This window comes from Cherax quadricarinatus, chromosome 42 (genome assembly GCF_038502225.1).
Source record: "Cherax quadricarinatus isolate ZL_2023a chromosome 42, ASM3850222v1, whole genome shotgun sequence".
Taxonomy (NCBI): Eukaryota; Metazoa; Arthropoda; class Malacostraca; order Decapoda; family Parastacidae; genus Cherax; species Cherax quadricarinatus.
The window spans coordinates 4,924,379-4,945,194 of record NC_091333.1 but is presented as its reverse complement, the minus strand read 5'-3'; the positions used below and the strand labels follow the sequence as shown (position 1 = coordinate 4,945,194).

At 37.2% G+C, this 20,816-nt stretch overlaps 1 protein-coding gene across 2 annotated transcripts in view; it reads right to left on the bottom strand.

The window, feature by feature from the left end:
* Nucleotides 1–18,592, bottom strand: part of LOC128695610 (two pore channel protein 1) — a 57,688-nt gene extending 39,096 nt beyond the window's left edge. For both annotated transcript variants that reach the window (XM_053786329.2, XM_053786330.2), the window contains exons 1-8: nt 18,456–18,592; nt 16,698–16,887; nt 13,594–13,763; nt 11,330–11,412; nt 10,926–11,046; nt 9,222–9,350; nt 8,672–8,733; nt 6,347–6,520 (exon numbers count right to left, since the gene is read on the bottom strand). In XM_053786329.2, coding sequence (XP_053642304.2) covers nt 6,347–6,520; nt 8,672–8,733; nt 9,222–9,350; nt 10,926–11,046; nt 11,330–11,412; nt 13,594–13,763; nt 16,698–16,803 — 845 coding nt within the window. In that variant the 5' untranslated portion in view covers nt 16,804–16,887; nt 18,456–18,592. The remainder of the gene's footprint in view (nt 1–6,346; nt 6,521–8,671; nt 8,734–9,221; nt 9,351–10,925; nt 11,047–11,329; nt 11,413–13,593; nt 13,764–16,697; nt 16,888–18,455) is intronic.
* Nucleotides 18,593–20,816: the final 2,224 nt, after the last annotated feature.

Genomic DNA, 20,816 nt, shown 5'->3' with positions numbered 1-20,816 from the left:
ATCAACCATTGCTACTATTGTGTCCAACAAAATGGCAATCAAGGAAGCTGTTCTTGCCAAAGGTTCAACTGTGTTTTCGAAACAGAGATCGCAAGTGATGGAAGATGCTGAGAGACTCTTATTGGTATGGATAAATGAAAAACAGATAGCAGGAGATAGCATCTCTCAGGTGATCATAAGTGAAAAGGCTAGGAAGTTGCATGAGGATTTAATTAAAAAAATGCCTGCAACTAGTGATGATGTGAGTGAATTTAAGGCCAGCAAAGGTTGGTTTGAGAGATTTAAGAAGCGTAGTGGCATAAATAGTGTGATAAGGCATGGTGAGGCTGCCAGTTCGGACCACAAAGCAGCTGAAAAATATGTGCAGGAATTCAAGGAGTACATAGACAGTGAAGGACTGAAACCTGAACAAGTGTTTAATTGTGATGAAACAGGCCTGTTTTGGAAGAAAATGCCAAGCAGAACCTACATTACTCAGGAGGAAAAGGCACTCCCAGGACATAAGCCTATGAAAGACAGGCTTACTCTGTTGATGTGTTCCAATGCTAGTGGTGATTGCAAAGTGAAGCCTTTATTAGTGTATCACTCAGAAACTCCCAGAGCATTCAGGCAAAAGAATATCCTCAAGGCTAATTTGTGTGTGCTGTGGAGGGCAAACAGTAAGGCATGGGTCACTAGGGACTTTTTCTATGACTGGTTACACCAAGCATTTGCCCCCAATGTGAAAGATTACCTAACTGAAAAGAAATTAGACCTTAAGTGCCTCCTGGTGTTAGACAATGCCCTGGTCATCCTACAGACGTGGCAGAGCGACTTTATGGGGACACGAGCTTCATTAAGGTGAAGTTTTGCCTCCTAATACCACTCCTCTCCTGCAGCCCATGGACCAGCAGGTTATTGCAAACTTCAAAAAACTGTACACAAAAGCTCTGTTTGAAAGGTGCTTTGTAGTGACCTCAGAAACTCAATTGACTCTAAGAGAGTTTTGGAGAGATCACTTTAATATCCTCAATTGTGTAAACCTTATAGGTAAGGCTTGGGAGGGAGTGACTAAGAGGACCTTGAACTCTGCTTGGAAGAAATTGTGGCCAGAATGTGTAGACCAAAGGGATTTTGAAGGGTTTGAGGCTAACCCTGGGAATCCTATGCCAGTTGAGGAATCCATTGTGGCATTGGGAAAGTCCTTGGGGTTGGAGGTTAGTGGGGATGATGTGGAAGAGTTGGTGGAGGAGGACAATGAAGAACTAACCACTGATGAGCTGCTAGATCAACTTCAACAGCAAGAGGCCAGACCTGAGGAAACTGGTTCGGAGGAGGGGAGAGAGAAATTGAAGAAGTTGCCTACTTCAAAGATTAAGGAAATGTGTGGAATGTGGCTTAAAGTGCAAACCTTTTTTGATGACAATCACCCTAACACAGCTATTGCAAGCCGTGCTGGTGACTATTACACTGACACTGTTGTGAAACACTTTAGGAAAGTCATAAAGGAACGAGAGGTACAGGCCACTATGGACAGATATGTTGTGCGACAGAAGTCCAGTGACTCTGAAGCTGGTCCTAGTGGCATTAAAAGAAGAAGGGAAGTAACCCCAGAAAAGGACTTGACACCTCAAGTCTTAATGGAAGGGGATTCCCCTTCTAAACACTAAGACTCTCTCCTCCTCCCATCCCATCAATCATCACCAGATCTTCAATAAAGGTAAGTGTCATGTAACTGTGCATGCCTTTTTCAGTTTGTGTGTATTAAAATTAATATTTCATGTGGTAAAAAAAAATTTTTTCATACTTAGGGGTGTCTTGCACGGATTAATTTGATTTCCATTATTTCTTATGGGGAAAATTCATTCGCATAACGATAATTTCGCATAACAATGAGCTCTCAGGAACGGATTAATATCGCTATGCGGGGGTCCACTGTATATGTGTAGTGTGACCTAAGTGTAAGTAGAAGTAGCAAGACGTACCTGAAATCTTGCATGTTTATGAGACAGAAAAAAGGACACCAGCAATCCTAGCATCATGTAAAACAATTACAGGCTTTTGTTTTACATTCACTTGGCAGGACGGTAGTACCTCCCTGGGTGGTTGCTGTATACCAACCTACTACTTAGATAGTGTAAAGTACAGTGGACCCTCGACCAACGATATTAATCCGTTCCTGAGGGCTCATCGTTAGTCAAAATTATCGTTAGGCGAGTTAATTTTCCCCATAAGAAATAATGGAAATCAAATTAATCCGTACAAGACACTCAAAAGTATGAAAAAAAAAAATTTTACCACATGAAATATTAAATTTAATGCAATAGAATAATTACAATAACAACAATAACAATAGAATAATTGACACTTACCTGGTGATGATTGATGGGATGATCTGGTGATGATTGATGGGATGGGAGGAGGAGAGAGTCTTAGTGTTTAGAAGGGGAATCCCCTTCCATTAGGACTTGAGGACATTGTTTTTCCTGAACACTCTGGGAGTTTCAGAGTGATACACCAATAAAGGCTTCACTTTGCAATCACCACTAGCATTAGCACACATCAACAGAGTAAGCCTGTCTTTCATAGGCTTATGTCCTGGGAATGCCTTTTCCTCCTGAGTAATGTAGGTCCTGCTTGGCATTTTCTTCCAAAACAGGCCTGTTTTGTCACAATTAAACATTTGTTCAGGTTTCAATTCTTCACTGTCTATGTACTCCTTGAATTCCTGCACATATTTTTCAGCTGCTTTTTGGTCCGAACTGGCAGCCTCACCATGCCTTATCACACTATGTATGCCACTACGATTCTTAAATCTCTCAAACTAACCTTTGCTGGCCTTAAATTCACTCACATCACCACTAGTTGCAGGCATTTTTATAATTAAATCGTCATGCAACTTCCTAGCCTTTTCACATATGATCGCTATCTGTTTTTCGTTTATCCACACCAATAACAGTCTCTCAACATCTTCTATCACTTGCGATCTCAGTTTCAAAAACATAGTTGCACCTTTGGCAAAAACAGCTTCCTTGATTGCCGTTTTCTTGGCCACAAGAGTAGCGATGGTTGACTGGGGTTTTGCGTACAACCTGGCCAGCTCGGAGACACGCACTCCACTTTCATACTTAGCAATGATCTCTTTCTTCATATCCATAGTAATTCTCACCCTTTTTGCTGTAGGGTTGGCACTAGAAGCTTTCTTGGGGCCCATGGTGGCTTATTTTGCAGGTGCAATCACTAAAAACGCTGTGATAATATGAAATGTTCCGATTGTGTGTTTGGATGGGTCCGCGGTGGCTGGCTGGCTTGTAAACACTGGCCACAAGTGGACGCGTCTCGGACAGAACGAATCTCGTTGGTCGAGTTTTTTAGCGCTAGTTGAGGCAAAATTTTTGCGTTAAAATGTATCGCTAGTCGGATTTAACGTTAGACAATGCCAGCGTTGGTCGAGGGTCCACTGTATATTGTAATAAACAGAATAGAGGTATGGATACTGGTCAGAGAACCCGTCGTAAGCCCGAGTTGTCGTAAATGAGTACGTTGCTAAGTGAGGAGAGACTGTATATAGTACTATATGTACTTTTTTTTAACACACAGGCCTTCTCTCTTTTCTTGAGGAAGTGGAACAGAATTTTTCCTCCAAAAGCCATGCATGTCGTATGAGGAGACTAAAATGCCGAGAGCAAGGGGCTAGTAACCTCTTCTCCTGTATACATTACTAAAGTTAGAGAGAAAAACTTATTTTTCTTTGTGGGCCACCCTGCTTCTGTGGGATATGGCCGGTTTGTTGAGAAAAGAAGAAGGCCTTCTCTCATCAAGGCAGGGTGACTCAAAAAAGAAACACTTTCACCATCATTCACACAATCACTGTTTTTACATAGGCACTCAGATAAGACAGTTCAGATGTCACTCTAAACAGAAAATATCCCAAACTCCTCCTTAATCTTCTTTCGACAAATCAGCCGTATCCTACCGATGCAAGGTGGCCCAAAAGAAAAAAATGAGAGTTTCTCCTTTTAAATTTAATAATGTATAAAGGAGAAGGGGTTACTAGCCCCTTGCTCTTGGCATTTTAGTCACCTCTTACGACACGCATGGCTCACGGATGACGAATTCTGTTCCACTCCCCCACTTCCTTAATATCTACAAATAAATCTAACATTTTTTATGATACATAACATCAAAAAGCTATCAATATAGTACAGTAATGTACAACATATGCAATAATTTTTAAGATTTTTTACTGTATACAATTAATAGGATAGCAGATGAACAAGGAGGCTTTAGGAAAGGTAGGGGGTGTGTGGACCAGGTGTTTACAGTGAAACATATAAGTGAACAGTATTTAGATAAGGCTAAAGAGGTCTTTGTGGCATTTATGGATTTGGAAAAGGCGTATGACAGGGTGGATAGGGGGGCAATGTGGCAGATGTTGCAGGTGTATGGTGTAGGAGGTAGGTTACTGAAAGCAGTGAAGAGTTTTTACGAGGATAGTGAGGCTCAAGTTAGAGTATGTAGGAAAGAGGGAAATTATTTCCCAGTAAAAGTAGGCCTTAGACAAGGATGTGTGATGTCACCGTGGTTGTTTAATATATTTATAGATGGGGTTGTAAGAGAAGTAAATGCGAGGGTCTTGGCAAGTGGCGTGGAGTTAAAAGATAAATAATCACACATAAAGTGGGAATTGTCACAGTTGCTCTTTGCTGACGACACCGTGCTCTTGGGAGATTCTGAAGAGAAGTTGCAGAGATTGGTGGATGAATTTGGTAGGGTGTGCAAAAGAAGAAAATTAAAAGTGAATACAGGAAAGAGTAAGGTTATGAGGATAACAAAAAGATTAGGTGATGAAAGATTGGATATCAGATTGGAGGGAGAGAGTATGGAGGAGGTGAATGTATTCAGATATTTGGGAGTGGATGTGTCAGCTGATGGGTCTATGAAAGATGAGGTGAATCATAAAATTGATGAGGGGAAAAGGGTGAGTGGTGCACTTAGGAGTCTGTGGAGACAAAGAACTTTGTCCTTGGAGGCAAAGAGGGGAATGTATGAGAGCATAGTTTTACCAACGCTCTTATATGGGTGTGAAGCATGGGTGATGAATGTTGCAGCGAGGAGAAGGCTGGAGGCAGTGGAGATGTCATGTCTGAGGGCAATGTGTGGTGTGAATATAATGCAGAGAATTCGTAGTTTGGAAGTTAGGAGGAGGTGCGGGATTACCAAAACTGTTGTCCAGAGGGCTGAGGAAGGGTTGTTGAGGTGGTTCAGACATGTAGAGAGAATGGAGCGAAACAGAGTGACTTCAAGAGTGTATCAGTCTGTAGTGGAAGGAAGGCGGGGTAAGGGTCGGCCTAGGAAAGGTTGGAGGGAGGGGGTAAAGGAGGTATTGTGTGCGAGGGGCTTGGACTTCCAGCAGGCATGCGTGAGCGTGTTTGATAGGAGTGAATGGAGACAAATGGTTTTTAATACTTGACGTGCTGTTGGGAGTGTGAGCAAAGTAACATTTAGGAAGGGGTTCAGGGAAACCGGCAGGCCGGACTTGAGTCCTGGAGATGGGAAGTACAGTGCCTGCACTCTGAAGGAGGGGTGTTAATGTTGCAGTTTAAAAACTGTAGTGTAAAGCACCCTTCTGGCAAGACAATGATGGAGTGAATGATGGTGAAAGTTTTTCTTTTTTGGGCCACCCTGCCTTGGTGGGAATCGGCCAGTGTGATAATAAGAAAAAAAAAATTAATATATTGTGTAAAGATACTAATATGTTCTACTACAGATGTGTCCTGTAGCTCAATTGCTAGCACACTCGGCTCACACGCTGAGGTCCAGGGATCAATCCCCAGTACAGGTGCAAACATTTGGGCATGTTTCCTTAAGGCACCTGTTGTCGACGTTCACCTACCAGTGTTAGTCGACTGGTGTAGGTCACATCCTGGGGACAAAACTGACCTAATTTGCCCGAAATGCTCTGCATAACAAGGGGCTTTCTATATAGTAGTATGTCACTAAAGTCAGCTAAGCCTGTATACCTTGTACGTGTGCTTGAAGAAATCAAGATTATTATTATTACTTTTTTAACACGTCAGCCGTTTCCCACCGAGGCAGGGTGACCCAAAAAGAAAGAATAAACTTTCATCATCATTCAACACTTTCACCATCATTCATACGTAATCACTGTCTTTGCAGAGATGCAAAGACAGTATCTGAGTCTGTAGTCTGTAAAAGAAGCAAAAGATATAGATGATTGCATTAACAATGTGTACAACAATAAAGCAAAAATAAAAGCCCTTAAGCTTATGAATATTCTGCATCATCCTAAAAACTGCTGCAATAACAGACTGTATTAAAATAAAGCTATAACTCCTTTTCTAACCTGTCACCAAACAGCTTGAAAGCCATGAGAGCAAATATAGCCAAACTGAAGAAGAAGAGAAACAGTACATTGACTACATCAGGAAGCGTTCTTCGGAGGTTGCGGAAGGCTCTTCTAATCTGACGCATCTCAGGAAAGTTCACAGCAAACAGAGGTCGCAGAACCCGAGACCATCTGAAAATCCACAATTTACATGCATGTAATCAAGGAACTATATGAAGTAAAATACAAAATCATTCTATTATGTAACTCATGTAGAATAACAATAATGATAATAATGCAATAATAATTAATGCAGTGAGTCCTCCATTTAATGAACAAATAGAGGAGGGGAGAGGACAGACAGTTTTGGTGACTGTGGTGGATCGAGATAAGATTGTTTTTCTGTGATCAGATCAAAATAATGATGAAAATTTCAATAACCAACAAACTCTGACCACTGGTCACTTTCAGCCCATATTTCCAAAGTTCATTAAATCAAGGGTTTACTGTATATTGCAATGCACAAATTTAACATGCTTATATTCCACTAAATGTAAGCTGCCAAATAAAATAATTATAATTAGAATGCTTACTATAGTAGTGAATACTGTTCCAGCTTTCCTAGTTTTGAGCAAAAGAATGAATTTTGAGAAAGTTAAAAAAAAGGTACATTCATGCATAGCCATCATATGGTTATGTAGTAGGAGGGTGGAGACATACCAGACCTACACCACATGCATATTGCATATTATTAAATTTATTTAATTTCTGCTAGGTTAGTTTAACATGTATGGTTAGTTTAAGTAAGTTTAGCATGCATGATTAAAGTATAATACTAACTGTGACAGGTGGCTAGGGGTAGAAATTCTATGTCAGCAAAATATGATTCCTGCTGAATACTAACTAAATAATACAGGGAGGGAGAGGAAGAGTAGGAGTGAAGGGTCAAAAGAGGGAGAGAGGGGTAAGGATGGAAGGGTGGGAGGGAGGGAGGGAAAATTAAAGGAGAGAAAAAAGGAGAGGGAGGGAAGGCAAAGGGAGGAAGGAAGGGATGGAATAAGAAAAAGGGTGATTGAGTACTTATTCTTTAACCAATGAATTCTGTCCCTTAATTCTGAATCTAGTGACCCAGTGGATTCTATTCTGTACAGGAGGGCCTTGCTCATACATTAAGTAAAGTGGCGGGGTTACTGCTGTAAACAAAAATTATATAGTGAAGCATAGCCTTTTTTCACTTTCAAATACATATAAAAGCCTGATAACATGTTTCCAATATCATTTATTAAGTGAGCAACAGAGCTAGGCCTAATAAATGCACTTATAGTACACACATCACTTATTTCAAAATATTTTTGTCTTTACCTTATAGTAAGTGGTGAATATGTTTATTGTAGGAAGTCTGAATAAATGAAGAATGGGTAGAATTGAAAACTGCTGTATTAGCAAAATGCTGTAAAGCAAAGCACTCTAAAGTGGGGCCTGCCTGTATTTAAAAAGTCCATTAAATTAAGGTTTGATAAATCAAGGGTGTATTATATAACTGTATCCATGTGGAAACAATAAACCTATACAAGTCATACATCACTGGGAATGGGAGGTGTTCAGATGCATCCAAGGCAGGGTACAGTAACTCCAGTTACTTGGATAAAGAGCCTTTGGAAGGTTACAAAGTCTTTAACACTTGATACCAAAGGCACCTTCAGCAGGAATCATATTTTGCTGACACAGAATTTCTACCCCTAGCTACCTGTCACAGTTAGCCAGAATTTATTGCAAGATGAATACAGTATGTAATTGAAAAGCTCTTCACAAAATGTTTCAAGCAGCTGGAAAATGCTGACAGTGATGAAATGATAGCTACAGTTTTAGGGAAGACTTCATTCCATTAGTCCTGACTGAAGCACTCAAGAATTACCACTATAATACTATATATAGAACACAGGCATACCTTGCTAATACAGTAGGTTAGGTTCCAGACTTCAAACAAATCACAGCCTATTTTTCACTTGCCAGTGCAGAAAAAAGCTTAAAAAGATGCTAACACTATCATTTATTAAGTGTGCAATAGCACTAGGCCTAAAAAAACTATGCAAAAGTAAAAATAATGAATAAAAAAATAGCACTGGTCAGCTCATGTGCACATCACTGCTGAAAATAATGAACATGAATATAACTGAAAAGCACAGTATTAGTGAAGTGTTCTAAAGTTAAGTGCCACATTAGGGAGGTATGCCTGCAGTATACCTTTATATTAAGAAAGCTATGATACAAGATTAAGTCACAAGTTACAAGAGTTAAGTCACGAAAAATAACTAGGAAAAGTTAATCATTTTTTAAACTTACCGAATACCATAGTTGCCACTTTCTATTAGTCCAATATATATAACGATGTCTAAAAAAGTAAGCTGAAAAACCATTTTAAAATAAGTAAATAAAGAGACAAGCAAATAAAAATGCATACATTAAAATAAAACAACAATACCAGTAAAATGCATTAAGAAAGCTATAAAGATAAAGCAATGATAAATTAAAAGGGCTTAGCTATGCATATAGATACTATTTAAGGCAAATACATTATGTGCTTCCTTGTTATCAATGATTTATCAAGCAAGTCTGTTAATTCATTGCTTAGAAGCCGCTAATATATAAAAAGATTATGTTGGTCCAACCATTTCCCTCTCATACTAGCATAATATAAACTTGCAAAAGATGTATTAAAAAAAAAATCTAAGCAATCCAATAAGTATGTTAGCCAATCATGCATCAAAATGCCCACAGAAAAATCAAAACTAATATTTCAGGCACAACAGCAGAGAAAATTAGTAACAAAATTCTACTGTAAATGCACTATATGGGGCATAAAAATTTTGAATATAAGTGTTGAAATACTCACCCCAACAAATACTAAAATCAAAATATTCTTAGTATCTGACCAGAATCGAGTGAGAGGAGTGAAGACGCTGATGTGTAATAGTCGAAAGAGATAAAAGAACAAAATGCCTATTTCTATAGTAATGGTAACCTGTAAAAGGAGAAAAAAGTACACAAGGTTATCAGTATAAAATAAATTCATGACTGATTATATATTATAACAACATTTAGAAATAATGAAGTTGATATATATAGGGCATTTAGTGGTTTGTAAAGTTAACAATGCATGGATAACATGTTACACATCACTCTGCTGGCTAAATGAACGATATGATAATGGATATTGGGAATATCAGTCAAGTACTGTAAATAATAATTTCAGAGAATAGTGAAGTAACAATAATAAGAAGCATCCAAGATAATTTTAAAGTGAATATGATTAATATGGCTGATGGTGCATTACTGTTATTACATACATAAGGAGAGCACTAAATCCATAGGGGTCATACAGTGTCTCAGGGAATAGAAGGCATTCAGACTTGATTCAAGGAATTGGAGCATAGATTCAGTTCCTTATATCAAGAGCCCCTCACCAACATCAAGGAACTTTCTTTGAGGGAGGCTGATGGTGCAAAGATGCAAAACTGCAGAATATTCAGAGGAGTTGCAAAATTAAAACAGCCCTGAAAAACTGAGTGATAATTTTTTTTAAGTACAGTACCATAATATAATTAATAATATATAATAAAATATACCTAATGGTAAAAAAATGAAAAAGATGGAGTGGTAGAGGAAGTGGAATATTCAAATGGTTTCAGGAAGAAATCCAAATATTCTTCCTCAAAGTCTTTTTATCCATTAATATTTATAATACTATTGTAATATATATTTATTTCCAGATAGGTTCCCATTATCCTCCATGGGGAAGTGGAACAGAATTCTTCTTCCGTAAGCGACTGAAATGCCAGGAGCAAGGGGCTAGTAACCCCTTCTCCTGTAAAAGGAGAAACTTTCGTTTTTCCTTTTGGGCCACCCCGCTTTGGTGGGATACGGCCGGTGTGTTGAAAGAAAGAAAGGTTCCCATTATAAACTGGATGGCTGATTTATAGCCATGTATCTACACAATATTATGGCCCTGTATCTATCCTATATTATGGCCATGTATCTACCCTATATTATGGCCATGTATCTACCCTATATTTTGTCAATGACAAAATATTAAAATCTCTGGTGGTTTCACAAAATTGTTGCTAGGTGACCTGTTAATTTCATTATTACAACCCAATTTTAATTTTGTCTTACTTGTGTTCTATTTATGCACCTATTGTCCTTAAATCCCAAAGAACCTACAGGTGTACCTATTCACCCATTTGTCATCACAGTTGTTATCAAAGAACCTACAGGTGTACCTATTCACCCATTTGTCATCACAGTTGTTATACTTAATTATTATTATTGTTATTCTTTCTTTCAACGTACCAGCCGTATCCCACTGAGGTGGGGTGGCCCAAAAGGAAAAACTTAAGTTTCTCCTTTCAAATTTAGTAATATATACAGGAGAAGGGGTTACTAGCCCCTTGCTTCCGGCATTTTAGTCGCCTCTTACGACACGCATGGTTTACGGAGGAAGAATTCTGTTCCACTTCCCCATGGAGTATTATTATTATTATTATCATTATAAAAGAATGGCTAAGCCCATGTGAGCCATGCAGCCCTGCCCACTCACCCAATATGTCACTTGTAAGGCAGGAACTGCTGGCTTCTCAAAGAGTGCTAAGGCGAGGTGTAGTACAATAATAAAATTTAGCACTACTTGTCCCCATTTATTCTGGTACATGTGGTATAACCTGTAATGTAGTTTATTACAGGATTAAAGGTACATGCCTGGTGAATAATAAAAAACTAAGAAAATACAGTGAATAGAGAAAAATGGAAAAATTGCATTTCAGCAGTGTTTATATTTCATAGTAAAGCAATACAGGAAAAAATATACATATTCTCATAATTGTGCAAAAAGCATATAAATGTCTAATTAATGCCCAGGATGATAAAAAGTATATTAAATACAATTCTGCAAAACTCAAATATATAATAACAAAGAACAAAGTTGAAGGACAGTAATTTACTCACTTCAGATGTCTCTCAGAAATTTTAAAATCGGAGTGCCTTCCATCTCTTGCATCTTCTACATAGGTTGCAGCAAGGAGAAGATTCTGCAACATTATAAAAGATTTTTCAAACAATGATAAATTTACTGAAAAAAGTTCCAGAGTCCTGAAGGATGAAAATGCTAACATAAATACAAAAGAAATTTAAATTAAATATAAAATTTCCAGAATCATTTTTTTTCCGCTACAGTCTGCTACTCAATAGTTGTCTCGAAACAAAACACAAAAGGTATCTGGAATTCTTGATGTGATCACCCTTCAAGGGTGGTTAAACAGAGAAGAAATTACAAAGAAATGAGTAGTGACATGGTGACATACAGGAAGGCCTCTTTATAGACCTTAGAAAAGCTTTCGATAAAGCAGACCATAACATCGTAACTAGAACATCATGGTTTCAGAATGAAAGGAGTAAAACAGTTGGACAGATGAGATTAACACAGATATTAAAAAAAGTGAGGATATAATGTTAAAGCTATTAGTGCATTTGTTCAAGACATGCATGAAAGAGGGAGAGGCACCTAATGATTGATAAGACAGCATCCATAGTTCCCTTGTACAAGGACAAATGGGACAAGAAACAATGTAAGAATTAGGGGGGGGATATAAGCTTACTGAGTATAATGAGTAAAGTGTATGGTAGAATTATTACTGAAAGGGTTTGGGTAAGATAGAAAATAGGATGGCAGAGGATTATGGAGGATTTAGGAAAGGTGAGAGATGTGTATGCCATGGGGAAGCAGAGGAGCTAATAACTCTTTCTCCTGTATACAATACTAAAGTTAGAGAGAGAAACTTTCGTTTTTCTTTTTGGGCTACCCTGCTTCGGTTGTAGACTAAGTATTTATGATGAAGCATGTAAGTGAGCCATTTGTTGCATTTGTGGATTTAGAAAAGACATATGATAGGGTGGACAGGGTAGCCATGTGGCAGATGTTGCAAATATGTGGAATAAAAGGTACATTACTAAAAGCAGCAGATTTTTATGTGAAGACTAAGGCTTGGGTTAGGGTAAATAGGAGGGACAGGGTATATTTCCCAGTGAAAGTAGGATACAGACAGGAATGTGTGATGTCACAATAATTGCTTAATATATTTATAAATAAAGTTGAAAAGAAGTAAATACTAGGGTGTGGGGAAGAGATGTGGGAGTAAAAGATGTTGGATCTCATACAAGCTGGGAGTTGTCATAGATGCTCTATGCTACTGAAGCAGTTCTTTGGGGAGATTCTGAAGACTAGTTACAAATGTTGGTGAATGAATTTGAGAGGGTATGTAAAAGTAGGAAATAAAAAGTGAACATATGAGAATAAAAAATCTAGACAATTATGGACTGAATATCAGATTGGAGGGAGTGTGGAAGAAGTGGATGTACATTCAGAGACTTGGGAGAGAACATGTCAGTAGATAGGTTTATGAAAGACGAGTTGAACCACAGAAAAGAGGGATGTACCAGAGCATAGTGGCATCCAACATTACTTTTGTAGGGATGTGATGCATGGGCTTTGAATGTTGCGGTAGCATAGCCAGAATTTCATTTTGAGGGAAAGGGTGGGAGGTGTGATGCATGGGCTTTGAATGTTTCAGTGGCACAGCCAAGAATTCATTTTGAAGGGAAGGGGGCCTAAGTTAGGATTTCAATCTAGGGATAAGGGGCCTCAGCCAGAATTTTAATCTAGGGAAGCTTAAAAATAATAAGAGGCCAAAGAACTCAAAGAAACTATCTTTAAAAACATGATTTTCAGTATGTATTTCAATTTTTTTTAAACTATTGTGCTTTTGTGGTCACTGGTCAATATAATAGTCATAAATTAGAAACATGTTGATGAATTAGACACATGTTGATGAATTAGACACATGTTGATGAATCAGACATGTGCAACATTTGGGTATCTTTACTTTGTAGACTTTTCACCATCCAGTGGCTTTATAATATAATACATGGACTTAATCTGAAGACTGTATAAATATACAAAATAATAACTATTGGAAGAATGACTAGATACACTAAGATCAAAGAGGTATGGTGTGAATTTAACAGTGAAGAACTAGTGGTTAAAGGATAGTGGGAGGATAGAGGAATAATTTGTGGAATGAGATTAAAAGGGTAGTTAAAAAGAGAAAAACCATAACACATAAAAAGATTTGTATGCAAAAATTATACAAACAATAAAATAAGGTGTTCTGAAAGGAAAAAAATGTACTATACATAGCTCTTTGTACACTTACTAAATCAGATACTGGAGGTTCATCTGTAGAATCTATGGCAGCACTTCCATCTGCAGCATTATTGACTTCAATTATCTCTGAATCTGGCTTATAAATAACACTTATTGGAGTCGAATTTTGGTCTGATACACTATTACGAAGCTTAAGAGACGATTTTCTTCTCTGGTGCACTGAAAGATTAAATCCACAATACTCATATTAAGGTCATATTAAAGTCTTCCAATTTTACACATTCATTAAAAACAGAGTACTTAACTTATTAAGCAATTCAGAGAGCTTCAATCAATATTTCCCGAAATACTTTATAGGATAGTGGTACCTTGGGATATGAATTTTTTCATTCCAGAAGGCTGTTCAAGTGCCGATACTGAACAAATTTGTTCCCATAAGGAATACATAATGTATTGTGGAATAAGGAATAAGGTATTGTGCCTTTTTGTTATTTAGGAATAATGTAAATTAGATTAATCCATTTCAGACCCTCAAAGATTCACTTACAAAAGCACTTACATAATTTTTTTTTTAACAAGTCGGCCATCTCCCACCGAGGCAGGGTGACCCAAAAAGAAAGAAAATCCCCAAAAAGAAAATACTTTCATCATCATTCAATACCTTCACCTCACTCACACATAATCACTGTTTTTGCAGAGGTGCTCAGAACACAACAATTTAGAAGCATATACATATAAAGATACAAAACATATCCCTCCAAACTGCTAATATATTAACTTACATAGATATTAACTTACATAATACACTTACATAATTGTTCAAGTTTTGAGCTGTTCGTATCCCGAGGTACCACTGTACTTCCATACTTAAAGAAATTAAGACAAATTCATGAATGATGTGCTATGAGAGGACATATAGTAGACCACAGCACTTTAAAAAATATTTAAACTCTGGAAATATTTAATATTAATAAAATTAACAAATCAGAGGCCATGAAGCTCACTAAAATACAAATGTTGCAAGTTTTTTTAACTATGTTAGAATATTGGCAAATTTGCTTCTACAGAGATTAAACTTACTGGGTACTATCCTGAATGTAAGATATATTCAGGATAGTTCAAAATTACATTTAAGTGATCTAATGTGAAAAATATACACTATTTTACATAAAATTGGCAAATATGCACCTACCATACAAGGCTGAGAGTGATATTCAATTAGAATAAGTTTTTTTAAATTATTGGTTCAATTCCAAGAATCCTGGAATGGTTTCTATAACACTGACAAGATGATTATCAAATGGTATACAATACCGACAGGTTGGTAGATAAGACACATAGGCAACATTTAGGCAACTTTATTCCGAAACGTTTCGCCTACACAGTAGGCTTTTTCAGTCGAGTACAGAAAGTAGGCAGGAGCAGTAGAGATGTGAAGACGATGTAATCAGTCCATCACCCTTGAAGTCGTAGATTTGAGGTTGTCAGTCCCTCAGCCTGGAGAAGTTCTGGTCCAAAGTCTGGAACTAACTGAAGATCAAGCGGCAGTGTTGAGACTTAAATACTGTCGGAAGGAGAGGTGCAGAGTAGTAGTAGTAGTAGTGAGAATGTAGCCACTGAGAGGTCATGTCCCTCTCAGATCAAACAACAATTTTCAAGTGAGAATTGTTTGATCTGAGAGGGACATGACCTCTCAGTGGCTACATTCTCACTACTACTACTACTACTCTGCACCTCTCCTTCCAACAGTATTTAAGTCTCAACACTGTCGCTTGATCTTCAGTTAGTTCAAGACTTTGGAACAGAACTTCTCCAGGTTGAGGGACTGACAACCTCAAATCTACGACTTCAAGGGTGATGGACTGATTACATCGTCTTCACATCTCTACTGCTCCTGCCTATTTTCTGTACTCGACTGAAGAAGCCTACTGTGTAGGCGAAACGTTTCGGAATAAAGTTGCCTAAATGTTGCCTATGTGTCTTATCTACCAACAATGACAAGAGGGCAACTGTACATGTCAGTAATCACATGCAGTAAATCAGTGTTGAAAATCTGAAGGTGATCAGAGGAGGTATTTTAAGTTATGAACAAATTGTTTATGGTGCAAAATGTGAATATGGACTAATAGTAAGTGGTCTAGGAATGCCAATATAGGAAGTTTTCCCTTTCCTAGGAGGTTGGCTTCGTTCAATGGAATGAGTGAAGTTTAAAAAATTACTCAACTCATTCAGAGGACAGTATGTTGGTGTGATCCTCTGTTCACTAATTGTGAAATAGAAACCCTTATCTCACAGCCAGGCTTCCTAGTAAGCTTAAAGGTATACAGTGTGATACTCATCCTTCCACACTCAGTGAATTTACATATGCTTATACAGGTGGACCGCTTTATAGTGCTTTGCTTTATGGAATTCTGCTAATACAGTGGTTTTCAATTATACCCATTCTTCATTTATTCAGACTTCCTACAATTAAATATATTCACCACTCACTATAAGCTAAGAATGAAAAAAATTTAAGGCAAGTAATGTGTATAATGCATATGCAGTTTTTAGGCCAAGCTATACTACTCACTTAATACGTATATGATAGTGTAAACATGTTACCAGGCTATGTTTCACTTTACAGCAATTTTCACTTTACAGCAGTAGCCAGGAACCAAACCTGCTGTATAAGCGGGGCTCAATGTAGTACCGTATTTCGCGGCTTCTTAGGCGCATTTTTTTTTCCACGTCTCCAAAAACCACCCTGTGTCCTATAAACTGAAGGTCAGTGACAGGAGTTATAAGTTTGGGGTGTGGGGTGGGCTGTAGCTCTCCCAGTTATGTCTGATGCCGAGCCATTAAAAATACGGTAGTACAGTGGACCCCCGGTTTACGATATTATTTCATTCCAGAAGTATGTTCAGGTGCTAGTACTGACCGAATTTGTTCCCATAAGGAATATTGTGAATTAGATTAGTCCATTTCAGACCCCTAAACATACACATACAAACGCACTTACATAAATACACTTACATAATTGGTCGCATTGGGAGCTGATCGTAAACCGGGGGTCCACTGTATTTACATTTGATTAAGCCGCTTTAATACCAATTTAATACCAATTTTCATAATACAGGGGATACAGTATAGATAAAAAATTCATGTGGTTACCTTTTGAAGATGAAGCCTCCACACTATTAACAATATGTTGATCAGTGTTGATTTCACTTTCTATAGTGACTTCTGTAGTACTGCTGTCTTTTTCAGTGGATTCCATTTTATCTGTTTTCTGTTTTCTCTTGCACACGAAGAAAAATTAAATTTCTACATCTGCAACTGTGAAACTGTTGTCTCAATGCCCCTGAAAAAAACAAGTGTAATTTTACAACCGAAAATAATAAATCACCTTCTGTATCACAAGCATTAACATTATGCCTTACCTTACTATGCAAAGTTCTTAATTACCAGGTACAGTAGGGCCCCACTTTACGGCATTCTGTTAATACAGACATTTCACAGGAGCACATGCAGGGCCTTGAGGAATTTCACTTCATTTTCTTAATCTCTCAAATATTATAACAAATGACATATGCTATATTTACCCAATTACACCATACCTTACAATAAATAATGATAATAATAATAATGATCTTGGTTTCTACATGTACAACATATACAGACCTGGATGACATCAATGACATACTATACAAACAGCCCCTTGTTATACCTGGAGAGGGTTTTGGGGGTCAACGCCCTCAAAGCTCGGTCTGTGATCAGGCAAATTAGGCTAATTTTGTCTTCAGTTTAAAAACTGTAGTGTAAAGCACCCTTCTGGCAAGACAGTGATGGAGTGAATGATGGTGAAAGTTTTTCTTTTTCGGGCCACCCTGCCTTGGTGGGAATCGGCCAGTGTGATAATAATAATAATAAAAAATATGCAACCCACACCAGTCGGCTAACACCCAGGTATCTATTTACTGTTAGGTGAACATGGACAGCAGGTGTCTTAAGGAAATATACCTGAATGTTTCCACCCATACCAGAGATTAAACCACGGACCTCTGTGTGAGCCAAGTGCGCTACCAACTGTGCTACACAACAAATGAGCATAAAGAACAATATTAGCATCCTTCATAATTAGGACCTCAATGTAAATAAGTTACTAGGTAATTTACAAATATATTACTGTGTAAGACAAATGTAAGCATCCAAAATTGTACCTAAATAAACTTACTAACCTATACAAACTGCATGTATCCTGAAAAACAATCTATATCCTACAGATAGGAATCATGTCTTCTTAAAACAACAGCTAAAACCTACTGAAAGACATCATGTCTTCTTAAAACAACAGCCACATCCTACAGACATACATCATGTCTTCTTAAAACAACAGTTAAAACCTACTAAAAGACATCATGTCTTCTTAAAACAACAGCCATATCCTACAGACATACATCATGTCTTCTTAAAACAACAGCTAAAACCTACTAAAAGACATCATGTCTTCTTAAAACAACAGCTATATCCTACAGACATACATCATGTCTTCTTAAAACAACAGCTAAAACCTACTAAAAGACATCATGTCTTCTTAAAACAACAGCTATATCCTACGGAAAGACATCATGTCTTCTTAAAACAAGTTAAAACCTACTAAAAGACATCATGTCTTCTTAAAACAACAGTTAAAACCTACTAAAAGACATCATGTCTTCTTAAAACAACAGCTATATCCTACTGAAAGACATCATGTCTTCTTAAAACAACAGCTATATCCTACTGAAAGACATCATGTCTTCTTAAAACAACAGCCACATCATACAGACATATATCATGTCTTCTTAAAACAACAGCTATATCCTACTAACAAACGTCACGTCTTAAAACAACAGGTGGACCTAAAATTGCAAGTACTGACAAACTTACCACATAAAAAATATACATAGCTGCCACCTAACTTAAAACATATACTAATATTAAGAGTGGCAGCAGCAGCAGCCTCCTTCTATCTCCCGGCGCTGGGGGCGGATGCTCTATAATTCAGGCTCGTCTTATAGCTTTTTATAATGGTTTTTATCCAAATTTTGAAGTGTTTGTGGGAAATTATATATGGTGCTTAATTTTAAAGGCAGTTGTGATATTATGTGTGTGAAAATTGGGTTATGTGGAGTAGTAAATTCATGTTTAGTATTTTTTGTTGTTTTTGTAATGTGGTTAAGATTAATAATAATAATAATAATAATAATAATAATAATAATAATAATAATAATAATAATAATAATAACAATAATTTATTTATTTATTATTTGGACATGATACATAGTTGTACAAAAGAAATACAGGGGTTGAGTGTACATAATAATAATAATAATAATAATAATAATAATAATAATAATAATAATAATAATAATAATAATAATATTATTATTATTATTATTATTATTATTATTATTATTATTATTATTAATGGTAATAATAATACTAGTGACAAAAAATAGTAATAGTAATAATAATGATAACAATGATGATAATGATACTACTACTACTAGTAATAGTAACAATAATAATAATAATAATAATAATTATTATTATTATTATTATTATTATTACAAATTACTGTATAAAACAGTTTGTGAAATTGAGACACATGTGCAACATCTGGGTATCTTTATTGTAGACGTTTCGCCATCCTGTGGCTTTATCAATACAAATTCTAGGACATAACTTGAAGACAGTAGGACTATATACAGAAGATGAGTAATCAGTCCCTCAACCTAGCAGTAGGTGCGAAGAGCACCGTAGTCGTGGAGATTCTGAAGCAGAAGCAAGGTGCCTGACGCTTATAAGAACATAAGAAAGGAGGAACACTGCAGCAGGCCCGTTGGCCCATACTAGGCAGGTCCCTTACAATTCATCCCACTAACAAACATTTGACCTACCCAATTTTCAATGCTACCCAAGAAATAAGCTCTGATGTGCAAGTCCCACTCAAATCCAACCCATCCCACTCATGTATTTATCCAACCTAAATTTGAAACTACCCAAAGTCCTAGCCTCAATAACCCAACTAGGTAGACTGTTCCACTCATCTACTACCCTATTTCCAAACCAATACTTTCCTATGTCCTTTCTAAATCTAAACTTATCTAATTTAAATCCATTACTGCGGGTTCTCTCTTGGAGAGATATCCTCAAGACCTTGTTAATATCCCCTTTATTAATACCTATCTTCCACTTATACACTTCGATCAGGTCTCCCCTCATTCTTCGTCTAACAAGTGAATGTAACTTAAGAGTCTTCAATCTTTCTTCATAAGGAAGATTTCTAATGCTATGTATTAATTTAGTCATCCTACGCTGAATGTTTTCTAACGAATTTATGTCCATTCTGTAATATGGCGACCAGAATTGAGCTGCATAATCTAGGTGAGGCCTTACTAATGATGCATAAAGCTGCAGTATGACCTCTGGACTTCTGTTGCTTACACTTCTTGATATAAATCCCAGTAATCTATTTGCCTTATTACGTACGCTTAGGCATTGCTGTCTTGGTTTAAGGTTGCTGCTTACCATAACCCCCAAGTCCTTTTCGCAATCTGTATGGTTAAGTTCTACATTATTTAACTTATAAGTGCTAGGGTTATGGACACTCCCGAGCTTCAGAACCTTGCATTTATCTACATTGAACTGCATCTGCCACTTTTCTGACCAAGAGTAGAGTTTGTCTAAATCCTCCTGACCGGGCCGCGGGGGCGTTGACCCCCGAAACTCTCTTCAGGTAAACTCCAGGTAACATCTACGTTTGAATCAATTATCCTACCTATCTTCGTGTCATCGGCGAATTTGCTCATATCACTAGTAATTCCTTCATCAAGATCATTGATATATATTATAAACAACAACGGGCCCAAGACTGATCCCTGTGGAACGCCACTTGTTACTGATCCCCACTCGGATTTAACCCCATTTATGGACACTCTTTGCTTCCTGTCTGTGAGCCATGATTCGATCCACGAGAGCACCCTTCCCCCAATGCCATGAGCTGCTACTTTCTTCAACAGTCTTTGGTGCGGAACTCTATCAAATGCCTTACTAAAATCTAAGTAAATAATATCAAATTCTTTATCGTGGTCAACAGCCTCAAAAGCTTTACTGAAGAAAGTTAATAAATTAGTTAGACAAGACCGGCCTCTTGTGAATCCATGCTGAGTATCATTAATCAAGCTATGCTTGTGCAAGAATGGTATATAATACCGACAAGATGAAATTAAGACACATGTGCAACAT